The following is a 21150-nucleotide window of genomic DNA, read 5'->3' as shown; positions in this document are numbered from 1 at the left end:
TATATATATATATATATATTTGTGTTTAATTTTAGCGTGATTCTCCAAGCAAGCATTTCTAATAACTAGTGGTAATTTTTTCAAATGAAAAATGCAAACTATGCTGCTTTGGTGAACAAACAAGGACATATGAGATTAGATTCCACTATAGCAAGAACGATTGAAAACTTAACTCTATAAATTGACCATAACAAACGACATTTCCTTTTATATAAGTTGCCTTATTAGCCTTATGAAACGGCACAGTAACCCATATGTCGTGAGTCTGTGTATATACCTTCTCGGGTTTTGAGGCTGTAAATCGAACAGATGTTGTCTAGGCCACCGCAGGCCACATATGAGCCTGACGGCGCGTAGGCACAAGTCATAACCCACGATGATCTGAGAGGGATCGCATGCACTTTGTTTGTTGTGTATGCATCCCAGACGATCAGCTTGCCGTCTTGTGAGGCTGACACGAGGTAGCGGGAATCACTACCCCAGTGCATGGCATAGATCTTGGCGAGGTGGCCTCGTAATGTTCGTCTTGTGCGCATTTGGATCCGGCCAACCGGCTCCATGTTTGCCGTGGCCTGGACCAGACTCGTGTCACACGCGGCTTTCCGCGCATCCTAGAGCAACAATGATAACAAAAGCAAAGCGATTAGATAGATCCACAATCTTCTATTCTTACACCACGTCATCGCAGCACAGAAACGTTTCTTTTACGTTTAAAACTGAGTTGGTTTTATGTTATCTTCTTTTTAGTAAGATAGTTTGTAAGAGAAAACCTACGATACAGAAGATACGATGATAACTACTTGGATGATTATAATAATGATAAATATCGTGGCCATAGAGCAGGGCTACAGGGAACTGCAGAACTCCATTATATATACATATATTTGTATTCATCATCTGGTGGATCATATGGTGTTGCTGCATTATGCATCTTCTATGTTATCATTATGTTATATATGCGGCTTGGACCGGCGATATGATTATCGATTATTTGAATCACTTACCCGAATGGTATTCTTAAGGGTTTCTGCCTCTTGGCGAAGTGCCTCTAACTCGCTCATCGCGAAACGTGCGGTTGTCTTTGTGGGCGAGGGACGCCTCTGTCTTCGACCGACCGACCACTAACTGCTCCTCCCCCAACCCACACCTCCTGCACCAACTGCTTGCGCCTTCTTTCCCACGCTTCACCACCTTTGCGACGTCGTTTTCTTAGTTCAGGATCGCCTGATCGTTTTAGCTGCACTCGCACTTTTGTTACTTTCGGTGCTTATTCTTGTACAATTGTGTCGACTCTTAGTACTTCCTAGTCAATTACTACGAAAATGCACGTTCTGCAACCTTTTCTTTGCTGCTGTTGCTATTACTAGTTAACGGCGTTACAGCTGCGGCCGATAAATGTGTGTTCGTCTGGTTATTTTCGTTTATATTTGGCCTAAACTGCCCTCGTATATTAGGACTAGTATTCACCTGCTGTCACACCTTCAGCTCTTCGGCAGCTATGCCGATTGTCAAATCGAATGTGCTTATATCGCGAAGTGCTGCTAAAATGTCAATGATGCAAAAGATTGACTCGTGTTGCCGTAAACAAGCGGTTCGTCGTGTACGGCGCTTCCGTCCTTCATTCAACACCGCGCTCCACTCGGTTACAACGAAGGACGTCGGGAACTGCAAAACGACAGAAGTTCTGGACCACCACTTACTTCAATCACTCAACGAACCAGTTTCACGGCGAGTGCATTCGTAAAAAATACATGTGGTCATTCACGCATTATGCCAGAGTCATGTTCGTCTTGCTGAGTTCCGTAGCTAATTGTTGCCGATGTCTTTGATTAGACTAATTCAGTCGGGGCTAGTGTGGTTCACGATAATGAAGACGTTATCAGGAAACAGGGTTGCACGCTTACGCCGCGGGTAATTTAATACCGTGATCGACCTCTCCTCCTCCCTGTTGCAGCAGAATAAAACAATATATGATAAATTAGAAAAAGTTATAGAAATAGAAGAGGAACGAGATTAGCACATTCCATATATCGCTATTTAATATGCAACGTACTATGTCATTTGAAGCGTAGACACAATGCCGATAATGTTATATTATATTTTTAAGATCGTATTCATTCAGATATTCATTGCCCTATTGCCAACTAAGTGTTTAATATAGGCACAATTAATAACCAAAATCCTGATTATCGTAGACAACATGTTGATACCCAAATATTAGATATAGTCATTAGACGACAATTATTTAGAGCAATAGGTGTCTCAGCCAAAAAAACCTCCACAACTTGTTATTTCCAGATTATTCAAATGTTTACTTATTTTACAGTGCTACAACAGGTAAGACCTTTTAGTGCAAGCGTTCTGAACTTCGTCACTCGCTTGTATTACTGTATTTGACACGATCCTTCACCGAATAACGTAGATAGTAAATTTTGTAATAACAATATTATAGATAGATGTATAGTTTTTATATAGGATTTGTTTAGTAGTGTCTACTACGATTCCAACTATATCTAAAAATTGAGCGTACCTATTAAATTCAACTACATTTCAATACGGATTGGCTTTTAGATAATACAATTGATAAAAAAATACAGATGTATCGATAATATTTTGTTTCACATAAGATCATTTCAACTTCTACACAACTGGCACACCCAACCATCCGACTTATCTTGATGCATGAGTGCTGGGTTAGCATCGATTTAATGAACATATATTTCCCCCTTTCCGTCAAATATATATATATATATTTTTTGTATTTACACAGGTTTTTTTCGTAGGTTTTGAAACAGAAACTTTTCGCTTTTTTTTTTAACGGATCTACATATATATTTATACATACAACCGCTTGTAGAATGAGGGCTGTAAGTTGCCACCGCTTTACTTGTTTGGGCTAACTACATCTCTGGGTAATCCTTAAACGTAATTCGGTTACGTGAGCAGTGTGAGGTATACATCAGGAGTACATTGGGTATTATGAATGGTAATGATTTAAGTAAATGAAAACCGTCTTACCTTCACGCGCAAATTGTTAACAGCGCCAAGTCGGCTACTGCAGTGAGCGACCGTTTTCCGAGGACAAGTAATCACCTCGGCAGAGACTCCTCCTGCAAACAACATATACACACACGCGTAACGAACAGATATGGGTAAGTCAACAATAAGTGAGAACAGGCATCCGAATCAACCAAGTTAACGACGAAGTTAGAACAAAAAGTTTGCCACAACAATAATCTATATGTCCCTTACTTGCATACACATACCGAACCACACCAGTGCTTCGATAAATGCTTACGTAAATATTATTGCTTTTCAAAAGGTCCATCATGTTATCATGACCAGGTCGCCATACTATTTCACTTTATGTTGTCCTTGTTGCAAGTGTCATAGGTAGTAAGAGTCCACTGAAGACAGCTCATTTCAAGATTGCACGACAATGGAGAGCCTGTGTTTCGATCATTTACTGACCGTCAATGGTCGAAACTTATGACGACGTATTTTTACAGGAAGAAACTATACATTTAATTCCAAATAAACAATATTGGCCAGGCACATTTACATACACAATCTAATTCAACGAATAACCTACTGCTACCAAAGCGAACAATGTGGTCGGCGACGCAGAATGGCATACATAGTAAGCGAATGTAAACAAACAGTTGCGCGTACGGCGCCCGCTATAAAGTGCACTTAGGGAACGGTCTGGCGCTCACTCCACTAGAGGGCGCTTCAATGGATCCAGCCCGCTGCATTGATAAGCATCAAAATAAAGGTGACGCGTTGTCAGTGCCAGTGTCGCACAACTTGCTCACGCACACGAATTCGCTATTTTGTCATGCAGAATAGAATGTAGGAATACTGTCTATTATAAACATTAAATAAATGAGAAGAAGCTACTAGCGAAAGTTGTCTGTGATAAATATTGACGTTTAGGACTAAACCCGGTTGAGCTTATTGCTTCGGCTATTATTTATTGCAAACATACAATTGAGGGATATATTTTGTGTTGAGTGATTCGAGTACTTTTGTACTGAACGTAAAAATAGCCTGTTTTTTTGCAGGTCACCAGTTTATTGAAAAATGTATCAGTTTGTTCAACGACGAATTCGAACAATAACGATATCAACAGCAAACTGAGAAACCGTAGGAAAGATCATGTCTGTCTAGAGAAGAACCAATTTTAAAATATAAAGGAGGTTTATTCAGTCTTGAAGCAGGTTTCATGTGATATTTTATATTTCGTAAATTTCGAGAGAATTAAATGCGATAAGCACGCAGCCTGCAGTGTATGTGCCTGTAGCAATAGAAGTCTTTATCCAACCCAAAACGTTAAGATAGGAATTGTTCTTTCTGTCCTTAACCATTTAACTAAATCCTATTTAAGAGCAAATTTGATGTTGTAATCTTTGCTATAATATTGCTTCCAGCTTCTTACGCTAATGACAACTGTCACTTGAGGTTCTTGCGGAGCTAGAAAAAAGGGGAAGACACAAAGTAAAAAAATCTGGTGATCGAATTAGCAAAAGTGCTCCGATGAAATTGGAATAGCCGTCAAGCAAACGTCAATGATCTAATCCACTTTAATTGTCAGCACGCTATAATCTGTAAGTAAAAGTTATTGTTATAAATAGCCTTGACTTACTGTTATAATAGCATTTTTCATTATACTTGGCTTAACTAGGTAACAGTTAGTATTTGTCTGACTCAGGGTAGTGAGAAGTAAAACATTGATGACCTTTTGATTAGTGCTCGTCGATGTGTTTAGTTATCGTCTACAAATTTTGTTATTAGATGGTAAACAAAAGTAGACAAGCAAAATTTTGGAGACTGGAGGTAATCACAAATTAAATCACAATCTAAGAACATCGACGAAACAACTCGGTTTTACACTTGCGCAGTTCAGTTTTCACGACATGAACTGTTTTGTTGCAAATCTACATAAGTCGACGCTGCCACTATAAAGGGTTGTCAACGAAGCTTTACGGTATGGTACCAACTAATTTACAGCGTTTCATACAGAAATAATTCATAATGCATGACGGTGTATGGTCATGCGCCGCTGACCGAAATCATAAGAGATTTTCATTGGCGCACGTCGTACTGTACCCACGTGAAGACTATCTACCCCCATTATCGTCTACGACAAACCACTGCTGTGTTTATTGCAATTTTTTCAGCACGAAAAAGCTATCATTACTGAGGCTACAGTTATCCTTCAAATAATAGACAACCAGCATTATCTACGGAACGGTTCAATATAGGATCAGAGCTAAACACGGAATTTGCTAGATGCCTGCGCCGGTATTTGTTTGTTGCAATAGCTTTCATCGTCAGTATAGTAGCGGTATCATCGTTTGTTTCAACTATTGTAAAGGTTAGCATTAGAGACGTCACACAGTACACTGTTCTTTTCTCAGACGCATTACGCGTTCTTTCTATGTGATACGTCTGCATGAAAAATCCTCTTATTGCTTGTATACTTCACATCATCGCTTGTGGCGTAATGTTTAGAGAACGAATCTCACTGGGGCGTCCCATAGCCTGACCAAGAGAGAGGCACAGCCTAGTTTAGCCTAACCCATGCTGAAGCCTGGATAGCAAGCTGTCGAGCTTGCTTCAAGTCAGTATTTGTTATATAGCCCGTAAATGTTACGACTTTATCTAGCCAAGCACAAACAATGGATTTGATAATTTCAGGTAATAGCTATGATTCGGCGCAGACAAGTCTGTCGATCAGCTGTCCAACAAGTGCAAGCCGATGAACCCAATTCGGTCGAAGAATGGGATTGCTGATTATTGGGCTGGGTGATGAACAACCACCCCACGATGATGTAGCGAATTCAATCACAGTAGAAATACTAATGATAACATATCCAAGAAAAGGTGATGTCTGTGTCATGTCGATTTGTTAATTACCAATCAATCGACTAACCAATCAATTATTTAGTAATGGCGCTATTCTTGTGTGTTGGAAAAATATCACTATATGCATAAAAATACGTTCTGAAAATTTTGCGCTGCATCTGTAATACAAGGCAAGCAATCCTATTCACCATGTACTTTTAAAGTGTCAGTGTGGTTTGTGTATTGATGTATTTAATCATACATATACATCTTGGATACCTTTGCATTCCTTGTATTTGAAAGTAATGAAAAAAAGGCACTCTCTGTAAAAGCACAGCAAGCAGATCGAGACTTATGTTTGTTTTCGTAATAACTATATAAACTATTAACGATACGGCTTAATGACATGTAAAGACATGTTCTTTAAGTAATCATTGCAAGAGCAGTTGACCAGTCAATGTTCCCATTATGTGCATCATCTGCGTATATTTATGTGTGAGCCCAGTATTTACGTTCAGGCGGGTTTTTGCTCTTTATTCAACTTGTACGTCCAGTAACACACACACACACACACACACATACACACACACCCACGTACACATACACGCACACACACACACTGTCCAATAAGCGTGTATTTTGCTTTTATCATCAACAACAAGTCTCAACGGGCTGTGACTTTATAGCGGCTAAATCAACGATCACCGTTAGCATCATATATGTATCTTGTGCTAGGAACGCTGTGGATTTCAAAAGGAATATTTTTTCGCTGTTATTGGCGTTACAGGGGTCACAGAGGGGTCGCTTAACCGCTATCAGTTGTGACAACGGCTACCAACCACTGCTAACATGGCATGTCAACAGAATCTTGAGGGATGCAAATTGGCCCCACAGCTTCGTTTAAAAAGTGGCAAACAAGCCCCTTGAATATGAACGGGTTGACGACGCCCAGGGACAAAAGAATTTGTGGCTTGAACACAACCAGCAGGCTCAATTCTTCTTGTGTTAGTGCTAACGATTCCTGCTAGCAGTGTTTGAGCTTTAAAAGCAACGAGTCTGACACTGTACTCGGGCAACCATATGAGCTTTTGTCTTTCGGCCATTCGGGTTTGTCTGTGCTGAGACTTCCCAAAAGGATAAGGACGATCGACTTATTTGTAATGCAACGAAAAAATAATCGAAATTAGGCAAACTTGCAAGCAAATTTCGGAAGGAGTCCTTATTTGCCGAAGGAAACAAGTTAACCTGTAACAGGTACACATAATGAAACGCTACGCAGTTTATGGATGCGATGCAATTTGTGAAACTCATTCTGCTAGCGCAAGATTTTTAGCTTGCTGTTGCTAGCTTAGACATTTAGCCTATGTACAGTAGTGACAGGTTAACCCGGAGTCGCCAGATTACCAAAAGGATCTGCCACTCCAAATAACATCTACGCATGTCTAAGTGGGTTAACGTAAGGCGTTGACATTTAAATCCTCGCCCTACGGTAAGCATTATGTAATATTCGTGATCGATGATAATGGTTCTGTATGTGATTCGTTTTATCGTCGGTTATATCAGTTATAGTTCGTTGATACCTTATGAGCTATGGACATTTCTGGATAACGAATTTTGATTTAAACACTATATTACAGCATATCCTAGCCGCTCCCTCACAATTATTGGATATTAAAATTAACGAAAAAGTTAAACGATTCTTTGTTTTTTTGTCGGAAATAAATCGCTGAGCTGTACCCTGGCATTATCGATATGCTGAAGCGTCCGTGACGCATGAACATGCTTACATAATAGACCTCAATGGGTGACAAGACAACCACCGGAACGCGCGTCGAATACCCTCGATCTTATTGCTATTACATTTATTATTGTATCATCAGGAAAAATCGCGGCACGTGACTAACGAGTAAAAATGTCCAACATAGACTTATCGGTCAAAAAAAGCTTCCGTCAAAAAGTTTCACAATAACCAAAAGCCTAAAATCAATCTAGCACGTGGCCGCCCCCCTTTAATAAATACGTGTAAGCTGATTCATGCCCTTTGTGTACGTCTTCTACTATTGCAATGACATGACTGTTGTTTTTATTGTTATTGTTAGGAAGCGTTTTGGCTATTGTCAATGCACGCTGCTGTTGTCTCTGTCGCGGTTAGAATAGAGTGAAGCACGGTCATCAACGGGTGCTTTGCCAAATAACAACAACTATCAGTCACCAGCAAGAGCTAGTTCCCGCTAATCGTCGGCATCATTGATCATGGCAAGCCGCAGCGCCCAGGAAGGTACTGTTGCAATGTGTGAACCAAACAAGTGAGCAGGAAGTGTGCTGCTGCTGATACCGATGCGGCTGGTATACTGTTTACAGCGATGGTCGGTACAGCGCGTTTCGTAGACGTTCAGTGACATTGTGGTTCGACCCTTATACCGACACTATCAACGACACAAGCTAGCAAGTTGGCCTGGCAGGACAGGCAAGCGAATGATGGTCGCCTTCGACCTTCGTTGGTGGAACTCGCTTGATAATGAATTAAGCATAGAAATCGATGCTATTATTACTAAATAAATAAAAGCCTTGGAGTTTTACGTCCGGTACTGCCTAATTTTAACATTGCTTTAGACGATTGGCCTCTTCCGCGCGGCGAACTGCGTCTACGCCCCGTTTCGAACGTGTTTGTTTACTAAATTTAGGATTACGTGATTACGAATTGAAAACGTTTTTACTTCTGCCCGAGTTGTATAACGGCCAAAAAGCGACTCGCTCAACGAAGCTAGACAAATCCATTTTTTTTTTTACTATAATGGGCACATTGGTGATATTGCCCTCATTGCTGCTGCTGCACTCTCCATCGCGGTTTGCAATAGGCAGTATGGATTCGCTGCTATTGCTTCTAGCGTTTATGCTGGCCGGGCTATTGCGAGAACCGCTAGAGCACGAACTGTCCTAGACAAAGCGGACGAATAGCTCTTGACACTGTGTTGTCAACCACAAGAGTGCCATGGATGAAGCAGTGATCAGCGATCAGCGACGGCAGCGTGCTCCATTTGGATCAGCAGCTGTGGATCAGCGCCGTCTTTCCTGAGCTACGTCAGCACCACCGCAATCGATAGCAATAATATCAGCAGCTGTAAGATGAATAGCAGCAGAAGCAACGGCAGCGAACGTTGTAATCGGGACTCTGTCTGCTGGAGCCTCATTGACCCTTGTTCACTCGTTTCGTCAGTTGCACGGATAATGCCAGCGGAGCTTTCGATCGTGCGCTGTTCAGGGGAACGAACCGACCAGAGTAGAGTTTCCGTACTTATCCACTACTGCTGCTACAACTACTACGATTGCTGCTGGTACTCGAGTGGGCGTGCTCTGGATTGTAGCAAATATACAAAAAAAAAAATAGGAAGAATTGTCAGCTAGATCAATCAGGCCATTTGGTCAGGCGTGCTATATATATATATATATAGCAGCTTATATCCTTATCCACAAGAGCATGAGCTGCTAGTCCTGCACAAAGTATAAACTAATTCGACTACCATTTTGAATGCTCGGAATCGTACCTCGTGTTACTTTGGAACTATCAGAATTTTAGTGAAAGCGACAACAGACACAACAAGGGGTTCGACAATGCGACAGCGAGCACACAAGGTAAATAGAGTGAAGCTGAGCCAAATCAGGCCAATCTATAGGGCGCCCACACAAAATGTGCCTTTTATGCTCTAAATCTCAACGGAATTTACCGAAGCTACGTCTACAAGGAAGTACAAAATGGGTAGCATGAGCTCGAAAAAAACTTGTATTGATACTTACAATACTAAAAGTTCAGGAATATTGTTTTACTCGTAATAAATAGAGAATGCAAGGGGGGGCTATATGGAGAACAGACATTATAAGGCAACCGTGCTCTGCGATTGTTCCGTGTCAATAGATAAACACTGCAACAATGCGACCCAGATCTGATTGTTCTATCCCTTTCGGTTTAGAATGACCCCATCCTCAGTGCTAGATGAAACGCGTCGTTCGAGTTAACAATACGAACTATTGATATTCGCGTGATAAAGCACACCACCGCCTTGTCGGCATTACTATCCAGTCGACGTACAGCAAACAATTATAAAACACGTTTAGTTCTTCTGTCGATGTGTAGTAGAAGCTAGTCACTTCGCAGTTTCTTTCAAGTTTACTTAGACTGCCATTGCCAATGCAGCAGTGAAGAAACTAACATTATAAGATCGGACGCTAGAACGCGCTGTCGCTGGAAGTCTATGAGCCGCCGGCGGAAACCGAACTGCTCGGGGCTCCCAGAAGGCAACCGAAGGACTCGCTGATTTTTGCACCCCTCGCTGTCGGCTTTTCGTTCCGCTGCCCATTTTACCATGCCAGCAGAAACGTGCGTGCACACAGAATATTGCAATAAGCGGGCGAAACATCAACAGCCTACATGGGCGAAACAAAAACTAACGGATACAGATTAGAATAACTTGTAGCAACTGGAAATGACGTCTATAATGTTGGTGTCTGGCATTGGCCATACTTGTTGCAGGGCGAATGATAAATAAGTCAGATCTTACTTATCTGATCACAGCATCCAAATAAATTACTTGGACGATGTAATCAAAAATGGACTGATTCCAGCAACAATATTAATGGTGGTGTTAGTCTATTTAATATCACTTTCTTCAGCAATAACGGTCAAGTAACATTCAGAGCACCTGCTAATAGCTCAACATAGTGTCAATTAATCCATATGTAGTGGCTATGCATTGACTATTATATAGGGTATAAAAGAGTGATACTTTATAGATGTTTGGCTGGTTTGTTCATACGCGTAAATAACGCTCCAGGCCACAATAATACAACTCTGAGTATCTTCTTCGTTGAACAACGTTTGTACAAATACCACTGAAAATTCCTTTCGTTTGGGTTTTGTTTGGGGTTTGATCTGAGGTGTCGCAGTACATCACTGCGACGCTGCGGCATCCCGATATCAGACACCTGATCCTTATACGACCTATACGAGTTGCCATTTACAATCTGTCACCACATCCTCTTAGAAATGAGATTTGGAATACGTGGTTGTTGCTATAAATAAGAGATAAAATTATGAAAAAGGTTATTATGCAGTGGAAAGTAGAACAGGTAACTTTCATGGTAGCGCTGATACTCATTTTCGAATCAGGAAGCGATTTCGTAAGAGCAATTTCATGCATCTCAACTAGCGAAAGAGAAGAAGTCACCAAAGTTAATAATAATAGTGTTTAGAAACTGGAATTGTCAGCTGATAAAAGATTAGATCTGTATTCGGGGCAGCTGCCTTGGTGAATTCGAATCTTCCATTAACAAATCGTCAAAAACTGGCCGAAGCCGAAGAGTAACAATTGTCCGTTAAGAACTGATCGACTTGAACTTCTTAACCTTTCTATGTAGCGCGTACACTAGGTACACTCATGCATTCACATAATTGGAGGGAAAGATAACTATGGATAATGACGAACCAGTTCTGTGGTGTATATTTTATTTTACCGTCTTATTCACCATACTATCGTATTGTACCACAATGGCTTACTTAATCTTGAGACAATCGTACTCATTACTCAAATGTTGGCCCTGAGTTGTCTTGACACAACCTTTTATCCAAAAGTTTATCAAAAGTACTTCTTCACCATTGAACCTGGGTCGGGTCGAGTTTGCGTTTGTTTCTATCTTTCTTAATGTGCGAACGCTTCTCAGACGCCTGTGGGCTTCTCCGGAAAAGAATTCCGTGCGCTGCGCCGACAGCGTGACTGAGAAGGGCCCACAATGGAACAGGCGGCCAATGATTGTCGAATCCAGCTGCTGTAACGGAACATTGACGCGCTACGTCTTCCTCGAAACAAATAGTGAATCTATATTCATACTAGTTACTAATCGTCCTCTAAATCGTCTGTTACAAGGAATTAGTTTGGTGTGCACTTATTGGTCAGGCGATAAAATGCAATAACCAGAAACGAAATAGAATCAAGGGCATGCGATATGGAGGCTGTATGAGCGAATCGCGCGCCTCGCATAAGCTAACAGATGGCACTAAAGTAAACAACATAATAACTGTGTAAGATTTTACGCTAACTGAGACGAAATGGCCGTAAGAAAGTGGGTGTCTGTACCTTTTCCTTTATCTAAATCTTTGTCTTTCTCTATTCTGGCCGGTAAAGAGAGCCTCTAAACTCAAGCGAAACTCTGCCTTCACAAGATGAGCGTTTCCTCTGGTTTCGGTTAGATTAGCTCCTGATCGATGGATGCAAGCGTAATAGTAATAGTATCGCTTCTAACATCTGTAACAGGACCACTATCTTGTTAATCGTGTGGACGATTAAAAATCCAACCCAACCGCGGTCATCACCGACAATGCACCACTTATGTTGCTTGAATGGTTGTTCTTGGTAATTGATTCGCTTATCGATAGGAGAACGGAACGACTCAACCAGCCAAAGATCGCCTTTCGAACAGCTCCTATAGGTAAACGAGAGCTGCTGGTGCTGGTCCTCCCCCAACAGGACGGCACCCCACTCCCTCCACAGCCCCTGGTGAAAGCGTTACAACTACGCGAACGCTAGTAGCAGACAACAGCGGCTACGGTAATAAGGCATGATATAAGGTAAGCCAGTGAAAGATCAGGTTACGATACCAAGCTAACATTGATGGCATGCCACAGTAAATGCACTGTAAGTACGAGTGCACGGCGTGTGTCAGGCCAAAATGGCTGCTAAAAGTAACGCTGTTAGCAATGGCGCAGCTGCCGCTACTACAGCCTCTGCTCATACCAACAGCCCTGTTTTAAAAATAACACGAGAAGTATTCTTAGATCTGAGGCAGCAGAAATGCTGGGTTATCCCCAGACGATCCCCGTTACTGGTGAATTTTCGCTCGGCGAAGGCGACCTAGAACGGAACAGCCATAGCCCACAGCATCCGAACGTTCCGAAACCCTCCTCCAGCAATCACCCAACGGGCTAAAGGGCATTCTTACCACAGAGATGGCAGCAATCGTAGCCAATCTCTCCAGCGACCAAATACAAGCGCACTGGGCGACCGAATGGGCGGGTAACGGATCATTCGACCCACCCCGTCAAGCACCGTCCGACCTACCAACGTATGAACCAGCCTGTGACAGACACTGAGGTGGCGGGAAGGCAACAGCGATGCATACATTTACTCTATTTGCCCAACTTAGTGGTGGTACCAGCCCTTTCACTCCAGCCAAGCACTACTGCAAGAGTGCTATGGGAAGCAGTGGCAAAGATGCCCTTCATACTACGTCCTACTATTCGACATGGCAAGCGTGAGCCGACACATTCGCGTGCCGAGAAATCCTTTCGTTGGCGTAATGAGAAAGAAAGCGAGAATGATCTGTGCCTTGTACGTACGTAAAGTAGCGGCACCGCCAGTGGTGTCTACGACGTACGCACACTAACTTAGCATGGATTGTATTAGTGTAACTGCATGACTCCTGAAGTTGAGAACTGGCTGCTGAAGATAGTGTTGATAGCGGTGACAGTATCAGAAACAGTTTTACCACCGGAGGCTTTCCCACTAAAGGAGTTTATCCCTTCTTACTGTCCTTCCAGCCAGCTTTCCTCAATGCTTCGTCAACTCGATGGCAGCTGAGAGAGTATCTTCTCAACAAAAAAAGCTAATCGCAGCTATAATCTCACCAACAGCATTAACAAGCAAAAAACGTATATTCCAAGAAATTTTTTTTGCTCGGTTAGTTCACTTAGGGTAAACGGCGGAAAAGGTTTCTTATCACGTTTGGCATACCAGAACAAAAAATTTGTACTAACTTAATGATTTAAGGAAGATGTTTACTAACTTTTTTTTTACCAAGAAATCGCATTTTTGTAGGAGTCAATTTTTCGAACAAAGGGTTTTTTTTCTCTATATATTGTAATAGAAATAGACGCTGAATCGCTTACACAAAAGAAGTATCTTGTTACAACGACGAATCGATCATTAGGTCAATTTGAACCTACTGAAATTAGCCTAATGGGAGGTTATTACGATTAGAATCTTTTTTTATAAGCCTAGCGACAAAGAACTGGGTTTAATTGATACCAATAGAAGGCTAGTCCCAAAACGTAAACAGGAACTATGTGTTTGGCACGATTTTACTGGTTTTTTTAATCCGCAGTTATTTGTCAGCCACGAAGGTACGACTGATTCGTGTGTACCATTAAATTCTGTTCTTACCGTTACTATCATAGAGATTAGCATCTTTTTTTGTAATGGGCGTGTAAAAACTATAAGCGGAATTTGTTTGGAAAGAAATAATCACGTACTCCCAAATCTCTGGTCTCGACGACAGAGCATATTTGTTTAATGCTTCTACCTCCTTTACCTTGTCTTACCAGTTTTCTCGAAACGTTATACACATGCCAGTATAAAATCGTTTCGACCGAAAAAACAACTTCGTTTATATGATAGAGTTCCGTATCGAATTTCGAACTATTGTGTCACAATGTGTTGCCTTTCGGGAGCAAGACGAAGGCGATGGCACGTACATAAAAGGTAATCTGTGGCAATGCAACATCGAATGTGTCGTGTTTGTCTGCTAGGAACGAGTATGTACAGATCTCCCAAATTCCACTCTCTTAAAATTTCCTTCATTCCGTTTCAGTCGACAGCTCATTAGGTTAGAGACGCAGCTGGCACACTGTCATCACGATTTCCTTTCGAGCCCTAGACATTCTGAAGTCAACGATTGCCTTACATCTATTATATGATTTACAATAATAAATATAATAGTGCGGCGGCGGCGGCAAGGGATTTCCGCTGGTGTCTTTGGAAAGAGTTGCCGCTTATGCCTTGGTTGGTAATAAATGGAATACTTCGAGGGGCCTGTCATTGCCGCTTACAGTGTTGCTTTTTGACGCGATAAGCTGTTCTACAATTAGCAACGGTAACAAAAGCTGTAACAAACGGTCGAATAACCCTATTGTTGCTAATGGGCAATAATAAATTTGCCCTCGATATCGTAAAGGCGAATAATAGCCATACAAGTGTAGGGCCAGTGGCTATATTAAGGACGAAATACACAAGGGGAGGGGGGACCAATTGCATCTAATATTTAAACGTCAACTAGTTACAGAAAGTTATTCGGCACAAACGCTTGTTTATAGTGCTTCTTTGGGTGCTGTAGAATTTCGACCGGTGTGCATAGGTCGGAACGCAGAAATCTCGAGTCAGGCGCGCTGTTCCGGCCAACCCACCAATTCAGGCCTACCAACCCACTTATGACAGATTGCACTTTCACAGTTTATGTACCTCTGTCATAAGCAGCACGTTTATCAAGAAGCATCATGCAAAAGAAGGTTACATCAGCTCTTCTTTATCGAAGTTTGCCACAAATGTTTTGCTGCCACAGTTAAAATACGCGCCTATCGCAATACAGGGCAGTGATCACCACAGCGAATCGTATAAGCAATATATCCCGCTAAATCTAATATCTCGCATAGTTCTCATACAGAACATGAATGCGCGATGTAATATCCAAGAATAACAATCTACGCTACGTTGGTCTACGCTCAGACCAGCTCTTCGCAGATCGATATAACGAGAGCTAACATAGTTCAAACATACTCGGCTGACGGCTGAGCGAATTGCCATCGAACTGTTCCGTCCATAATTTAATAATAATATTATCCAAGAAGGATGCTGCGTTTAGGCGCCTAGAACTATGATGGTAGATCTAATACAATACGTTTATTGCGTACCAAATCGGGCGTGTACCGCTTCTTTTGTCAATTCTAGCTGTAATATCTTTTGCTTTCATTCTACATCTTCACATGCTTGCAAGTTTACGAGATTGGCGTACGATTCAATCTAATTCCGCTTGTGCAGGAGATTAATGGGCAGTCGCGCGTCCCGTTAGCGGTCTTGCGACCTGCTAGCACCATTGCGTTGTCGAATCTCCATTGCACTGTTTCTGATCCCCCTTCTGGGCTATCCTGCATTTCCAACAGTAGCGTCATGATTGACACTATTCAACAGGCGGCTTCTTTTACCTGTTTACCCCTCGCCGTCTTTTGGACGACCATCAACCTGTCTGCCTCCCCCTTTGCCGACCGCCCGATTACCCTGCATTCATCGATGGAGTCCTTCAATCACTTAATCCACGACTGATCACTGCGCAATTACTTTCACAGCAAAGACCATCACGATGACTGTGGCGCCAACAGGCGGCTTCCCGCCTGTTGGCGCCACAGTCGCTGACTTCCCGGCGATTTTATCAAAGAATCAACGACGATCAGGCAACACATATTTGGTTGATCAACAACAGCTTTCAGATAACGAAAGCCATTTGCAAAAATTCACAAATCGACCACATACGCAACTTCATGTTTGGGTTCAACAATACAATAACACTTGTTCGCGCATTGCGAACACATTCCCATAGGATCGGCAACAAACAACCTGTCTAAAGGTCGCAGCAGTGACTACCAGTCACTTGTATATTGTTAATCTGACCAGACAACCCAGTAAACTCTTAGGCCTAACTCTACCCACTTTCGAACTGCGAGTCTCCCCTCTCCCAGACCGGCTCGAATGAACGCTATTAGCTGCGACGCTCCAACCTGCTAAGTGGTCCAGTCAAAACACTTTGATGGATGGAAGGATTGATCTGATCGATGAAGATTCCCGCATCGTGCTCTGGAAACTGCTGCAGAGCAATAATCACAGAAAAATTGCACCCCTCTGCCTTCACCATCTGCAACGTGAACCACTCTGAAGCTTGCTCCAAGGTAATACGAGATAATACCGGGATTCTTGGTATAATACGCGGTTTTGGTTAGGCATTGTTGGTAAGCAAACAGGCTTGATACCGTGGCTTTAGTCGGGATTTAAAGGATCAAAACCTGACATGTCGAGCATGTCAAGCCAAGTGATCTATATCCGCTGCTGTGTTCGAATGCTTGCTCGAAACCAGGGCGATGGCTGCATAAGCCTCTAGAAGGCCTTCTATACTTACTAACACTGCTTAGCAAACGGCAGACCACTTATAGATTTGAACCGGAGTCCCATAACCGATTCTAGTGACCACCCGTTGCTAGATCCGCCTCTCCCAGCTCGATCACACGTAACGGACGCTGTCACGGTGTTGGCGCTTTTACTGCCCGCGCTGTTGCTGCCACGGACAACAGTCATCGCCCGTCATCATGACAAGCAAGCAGCAATACGGGAAGCAATGAGGAGTGGCAATCGCTTAACGCAGTCAGCCATCGAAGGGGCGCAGGCGCCCACACAGGATCTTTTTGGTTGTAGCCCACCGTAGCAGCGACCAGTTGTTGAGTGAATCGACGCAAATATCGCTGCAGCGCGGAGCAGGGCGGATCTACGACGGATCGATCCGTTGATACCCGACGGACCGCCCGAGCAGCTACCACCGTCAGCAATGAACACTGCTAGTCACAACCAGTTACCACCGCCGTCGTTACCATTGGATGACTGAAGCAAGCCAGACAGTCGGGAGGAGGGAACAAGCAGGCCACTCAGGATTCGCTCTGTACACTAGCTGCATACACAGCTTCTATCACTAGCAGCAGCAGCAACGATCTGCATCTGAATACACCTCGATTTGTAGACATATATTCTATCTAACATAGACTGTTCCATACAACCATCAGTCCGATATGCAGTACCTCAGCATTAATACGCACCGAGCATTTATTTACCTATAGTGACCTGCAATCTGTTGCGGCGTTTCTGTTTCTTCGATGAAGGAAATACTTATTATCAGGAGGTAGATATCACCAGTGCAAGGAGACTAGCTGCAGCCTGCGTCAATAGCGAACGCCGCTGTTTTAATCAGAGAACCGAGCCGTCCAATAGCTACGAAACTGAATGAGCAACAAGCTGAGTCTGCAACAGTTAATAACGGCGGGGATCGACTTGGTTAATACCGCTACCAACATCATAGCCCGTCGCAACCATAAGCCCTTGCCGATGATCGAAGTTTGCCTCTCGAACAATCGCTCCTAACTTGCTCCTCTTTTTCCTAGCGTAAATGCTTCCCTCTAGCTATCTGAGTTACGGACTCGCACAGCATCTCGAACTGGTTGATGGACATCGACATAACCTGCAAGTACCGCTGATTCTGCTGCTGCTAGTACTGTTGCGATATGCAATACGGATCTGGCGGCTGGCTTGCCTTTCACTTGCTAACGATTACTAGCAGCTTATTCGATGTCTTTTTTCCACTCCCTGCACGACTGGTGGTGGACAGCAAAAGGTCTTGGTCGGTAATCCACGATTCTGACCTGCCTGACTCTGGCCTACTAGCGGTATATCCACTCGATTTGATTCGTTCCTATCCAACAGAGGCGGCAATAAGCTCACTTACACCCAATCATTCGATTATTCACACGCGAATCCACGACGACACAATGGTTCAACGCACAGTCTGCACTCGCAAACCGTGTTTAACACTTGAGGCGTTTCACACATTACCTGGCAATCCACTTGAAGTTCGCCTATTTGTAGCAAATAGGAGCTTTAGCTCGGCGCTATGCTGTGATCCCTGCGGCTGCTGCTGCTGAGGCTGCTGCTGCTGCTGCCGCTGCTACCACAGCAGGCGAAATAGTGTTTGGCGTTAGGCCTACGGGATGGGCCGTGCTTCCGATGCTACTGTAACTATTGGCGTCTACCGTAGGGTCTAGCGATCGTCGATTGTTTTGGTGAACTTTGCCGGGTTGCTTCTGTAGGCGGATGCTGTGTCCGCTCGAATTGCTGATGCCGCCGGCAACGAGTTGCGATGCCTGCTACTAAGTCCCCGCTAGGTTAACACATAATATAACAGACAATCCAGTATGATTTCGACAAACGAATTGGGTCGACTTGTCGGCCGTGCAGCGAGTTGCTTACACGGGGTTGGCCAACGATTCCGATTTGAATTAGCAATAAAGAACTCGTCGATATCTAGAAGAAGTAGAAATGATGATTAACAGCGTGTAGGGCCGGTTTTCTTTTGCATGGCCCTTCCGACCTCCTCTATTCGCACGTCGTTTCTGGATCCCGCTCGCGATGCATGCCGGCGCCCACACTGCCAGCTTGCAGCTAGCCTGGCACAGTTGACCAAGCGCTATAGTTGTGGCGTTTCGTCTTCAATTCAGTTCGCAAACTTCACACTTCTGCCTTTTCTACTTTTAGCACTTCAGCGCACCGAGTCACACCTCGCATCTCACCGCACGCTAACCAGCCCAACCAGCGACCACCGGGGGGCTGCTGCACTCTTGGCAACTAACAACAACGACGACCACCCCTCAATTGAAATCGGCTCAGCACGGCCAGCTATTTTAATTCTCTCTATACGATCATACGAAACGATGCGTGATAGGATACACCTCACCGCTCCGCACCGACGACGAACTGCACCGGGCCGACGATGCACCCTGCCTATCTGGTTGCGTTGCTGCTAACCCGCTCGTTCGGCTCACCCGACTCCAGAGACACACAGACACTCATATAATAGCGGAAACACGGATAGACAAAGAAACTTCTCACTCACTCGCAGAGCTGCCGCTGTTGGGCACTGCCGCCACTACTGGCTGGGATCGGTACTTCCGATGCTGCTGGTCTGCTTGTACCAGAAGCGCACTCATCTACCCCACATCACCAAAGCATGGCGGCCGCTAACGCTGCGGCGCTGTCACAGCCGCTGCCCTTCTCGGTCTGCGACTACCAGCCAACTAGCGGCCTCTTTCTCTACGGCCCTGTAGATAGCGTGCCAAAAGCGAAAGCGGCTGCGCAGCGCGCGCACGCACGCACGCACTCACTACGGAGTATTCGTCTATACTGCTGTGTGTTTTATGCGATGTGTTAAATGTTAGATGCAGTATGTTGCTATTCTTCCTGTGTAATAGCTATCGCTCAAGCAAGCTGACTAGCTGGTTGGTGCTGTGCAGCTGATGGACAGGAGATGTTCGGAGACTTCCCCAACCCACGAGTGTGCACCCTCAACGTCATTGCCCATTGCAAACATACACATACACCTATTCACTCCTTTAGACAGATATGCAGTCACAGCAACTAGAGTCCGTTCCTTGCTTTGCTGCTACTGCCAACATCGCGCAACCGCGAACAGGCTGCCTAATTAGACGACTCCCTATGCAACGGCAAATGGTCGGAAGAGAACATTAGATAAATAAAGGGTAATGAAAAAGAAAGAAAGAGCGAGCCTTTACTCGGCCAAGAGCGCTCTCCCAATTGCTCAAACATATTCTCCCCGATCGGGTGGATGCCCGCCTAAGCGCTTGCCTTCACCGTTCTGTCGTTAGTTAGCAACGCGTCTGCTATGCCATAGTGACTGTATATGTCGTCGTCTAATGCTCCCTGCTGGTAGTAGCCATCGAGCGTCTCCCTGCCGCCAAGCCCGTGAGCGCTAGCCCAGCCTCTGTCTGTTCGCCATCTGGCACCCTTAGCCTTAATCTCTCTGGCGGAGCGCTCTCCGCCGAGCAGACAGTCACCTCAGCAGACCTTCTTGACGCCCTCCGTCTTGCCTGCAGCTCAGCGCCGATAGATCAGCGGTGAATCAAAGAGTGGGAGCGGGATAGGAACGTCTGGCCGAGCCCGCTGGTGTTACGGCCGCTGCCGCCGCCGCCGCCACGGCGCATGCTGTTCCAGCTAGCGCTTTTCGCTCTCGCGCTGGCACTTGTTCGTTGCTGTCTGCTGGCTCGACTGTGCGCACGATGGGCTGTGCCGCCCGCCACTGGCGAGCGCTACGTCTCGGCGCACCGAGCCGCACTGCAAGCGCGCGAACAGAGAGCTAGAGAGAGAATAGCAAATCCAAACGCAGTGAGACGGGAGAGCAGGAGAGAGAGGGAGTCGACAGAGGAGCAAACGGCCAAGCCTATTCGGTTAGTAGGCGCGGCACAGTCTGCCGACAGAGTGGCGGGTGGTGACGCGCCGAATGACGGCTACTGAGATGTACAGTGAGTGCAGACACGGCAGCAGATTGTAATAGCCTACACAGCCCGCAGTAACAGCAGCTGCGATCAAGGGCGACTTTTGTTAACGAGCCACAAAGTCAGCCGCCGAAGCTGGAACCAGCCACGGCAAAAGCAAAACAAATAGTAGTCGGAGTACCCAGCGGCAACCTTCGGGGCGCAACTGGCAGTCCTTTCTCTTTTACCTTTCTCTTTTCACCCAACGTCATCAATAGCAAGAGTAGATGTGACTAGCGGAGGATGAGCAACGACCAGTGTATAGCGCAACCAACAGCAAAGCAGTAACGCTAGGCTAATGGCTGCGAAGCCGCTGCTAGTATCGTCGCTGTCGTCCGATATTA

The 21150-nt window shown here is 44.4% G+C and overlaps 2 protein-coding genes and 1 long non-coding RNA gene across 5 annotated transcripts in view; 1 reads left to right on the top strand and 2 right to left on the bottom strand.

The window, feature by feature from the left end:
- Positions 1–1878, bottom strand: part of Gbeta13F (guanine nucleotide-binding protein subunit beta-1) — a 6832-nt gene extending 4954 nt beyond the window's left edge. Inside the window, exons 1-2 of the mRNA XM_022810309.2 lie at positions 1005–1878; positions 278–611 (exon numbers count right to left, since the gene is read on the bottom strand). Coding sequence (XP_022666044.1) covers positions 278–611; positions 1005–1061 — 391 coding nt within the window. The 5' untranslated portion in view covers positions 1062–1878. The remainder of the gene's footprint in view (positions 1–277; positions 612–1004) is intronic.
- On the bottom strand, positions 1716–19465 carry LOC147754850 (uncharacterized). The gene is made up of 5 exons (XM_086992524.1): positions 19372–19465; positions 19060–19169; positions 18315–18426; positions 3019–3110; positions 1716–1945 (listed from the first exon to the last, which is right to left on the bottom strand). Exons 1-5 carry the CDS (start codon positions 19463–19465, stop codon positions 1901–1903), a joined length of 453 nt encoding a protein of 150 aa, XP_086848650.1. The 3' UTR covers positions 1716–1900.
- LOC111252431 (uncharacterized) lies at positions 3882–6190 on the top strand. 3 transcript variants are annotated; one of them, XR_015316269.1, is made up of 4 exons: positions 3882–4146; positions 4431–4607; positions 5181–5377; positions 5701–6190. It is a non-coding gene; the product is annotated as an uncharacterized LOC111252431 (long non-coding RNA). The 3 variants fall into 3 exon arrangements; XR_015316270.1 differs by having other exon boundaries at positions 3893–3947; XR_002674197.2 differs by having other exon boundaries at positions 3884–4607.
- Positions 19466–21150: the final 1685 nt, after the last annotated feature.

Source organism: Varroa destructor, unplaced genomic scaffold (genome assembly GCF_002443255.2).
Source record: "Varroa destructor unplaced genomic scaffold, Vdes_3.0 BEIS01000006.1, whole genome shotgun sequence".
Taxonomy (NCBI): Eukaryota; Metazoa; Arthropoda; class Arachnida; order Mesostigmata; family Varroidae; genus Varroa; species Varroa destructor.
The sequence above is the reverse complement of the archived record's forward strand: the minus strand, read 5'-3'. Positions and strand labels throughout refer to the sequence as shown.

Bases quoted from the DNA above. Each gene is read 5' to 3' on its own strand.
- LOC147754850 (XM_086992524.1), bottom strand. From the start codon at position 19,465: ATGAGTGCGCTTCTGGTACAAGCAGACCAGCAGCATCGGAAGTACCGA. The intron at 19,170-19,371 runs GTGAGTGAGAAG...ATGATCGTATAG, and splicing joins CAACAGCGGCAGCTCTGCGA to AGAGAATTAAAATAGCTGGC. The intron at 1,946-3,018 runs GTAAGACGGTTT...CTGCTGCAACAG, and splicing joins TTAACAATTTGCGCGTGAAG to GGAGGAGGAGAGGTCGATCA.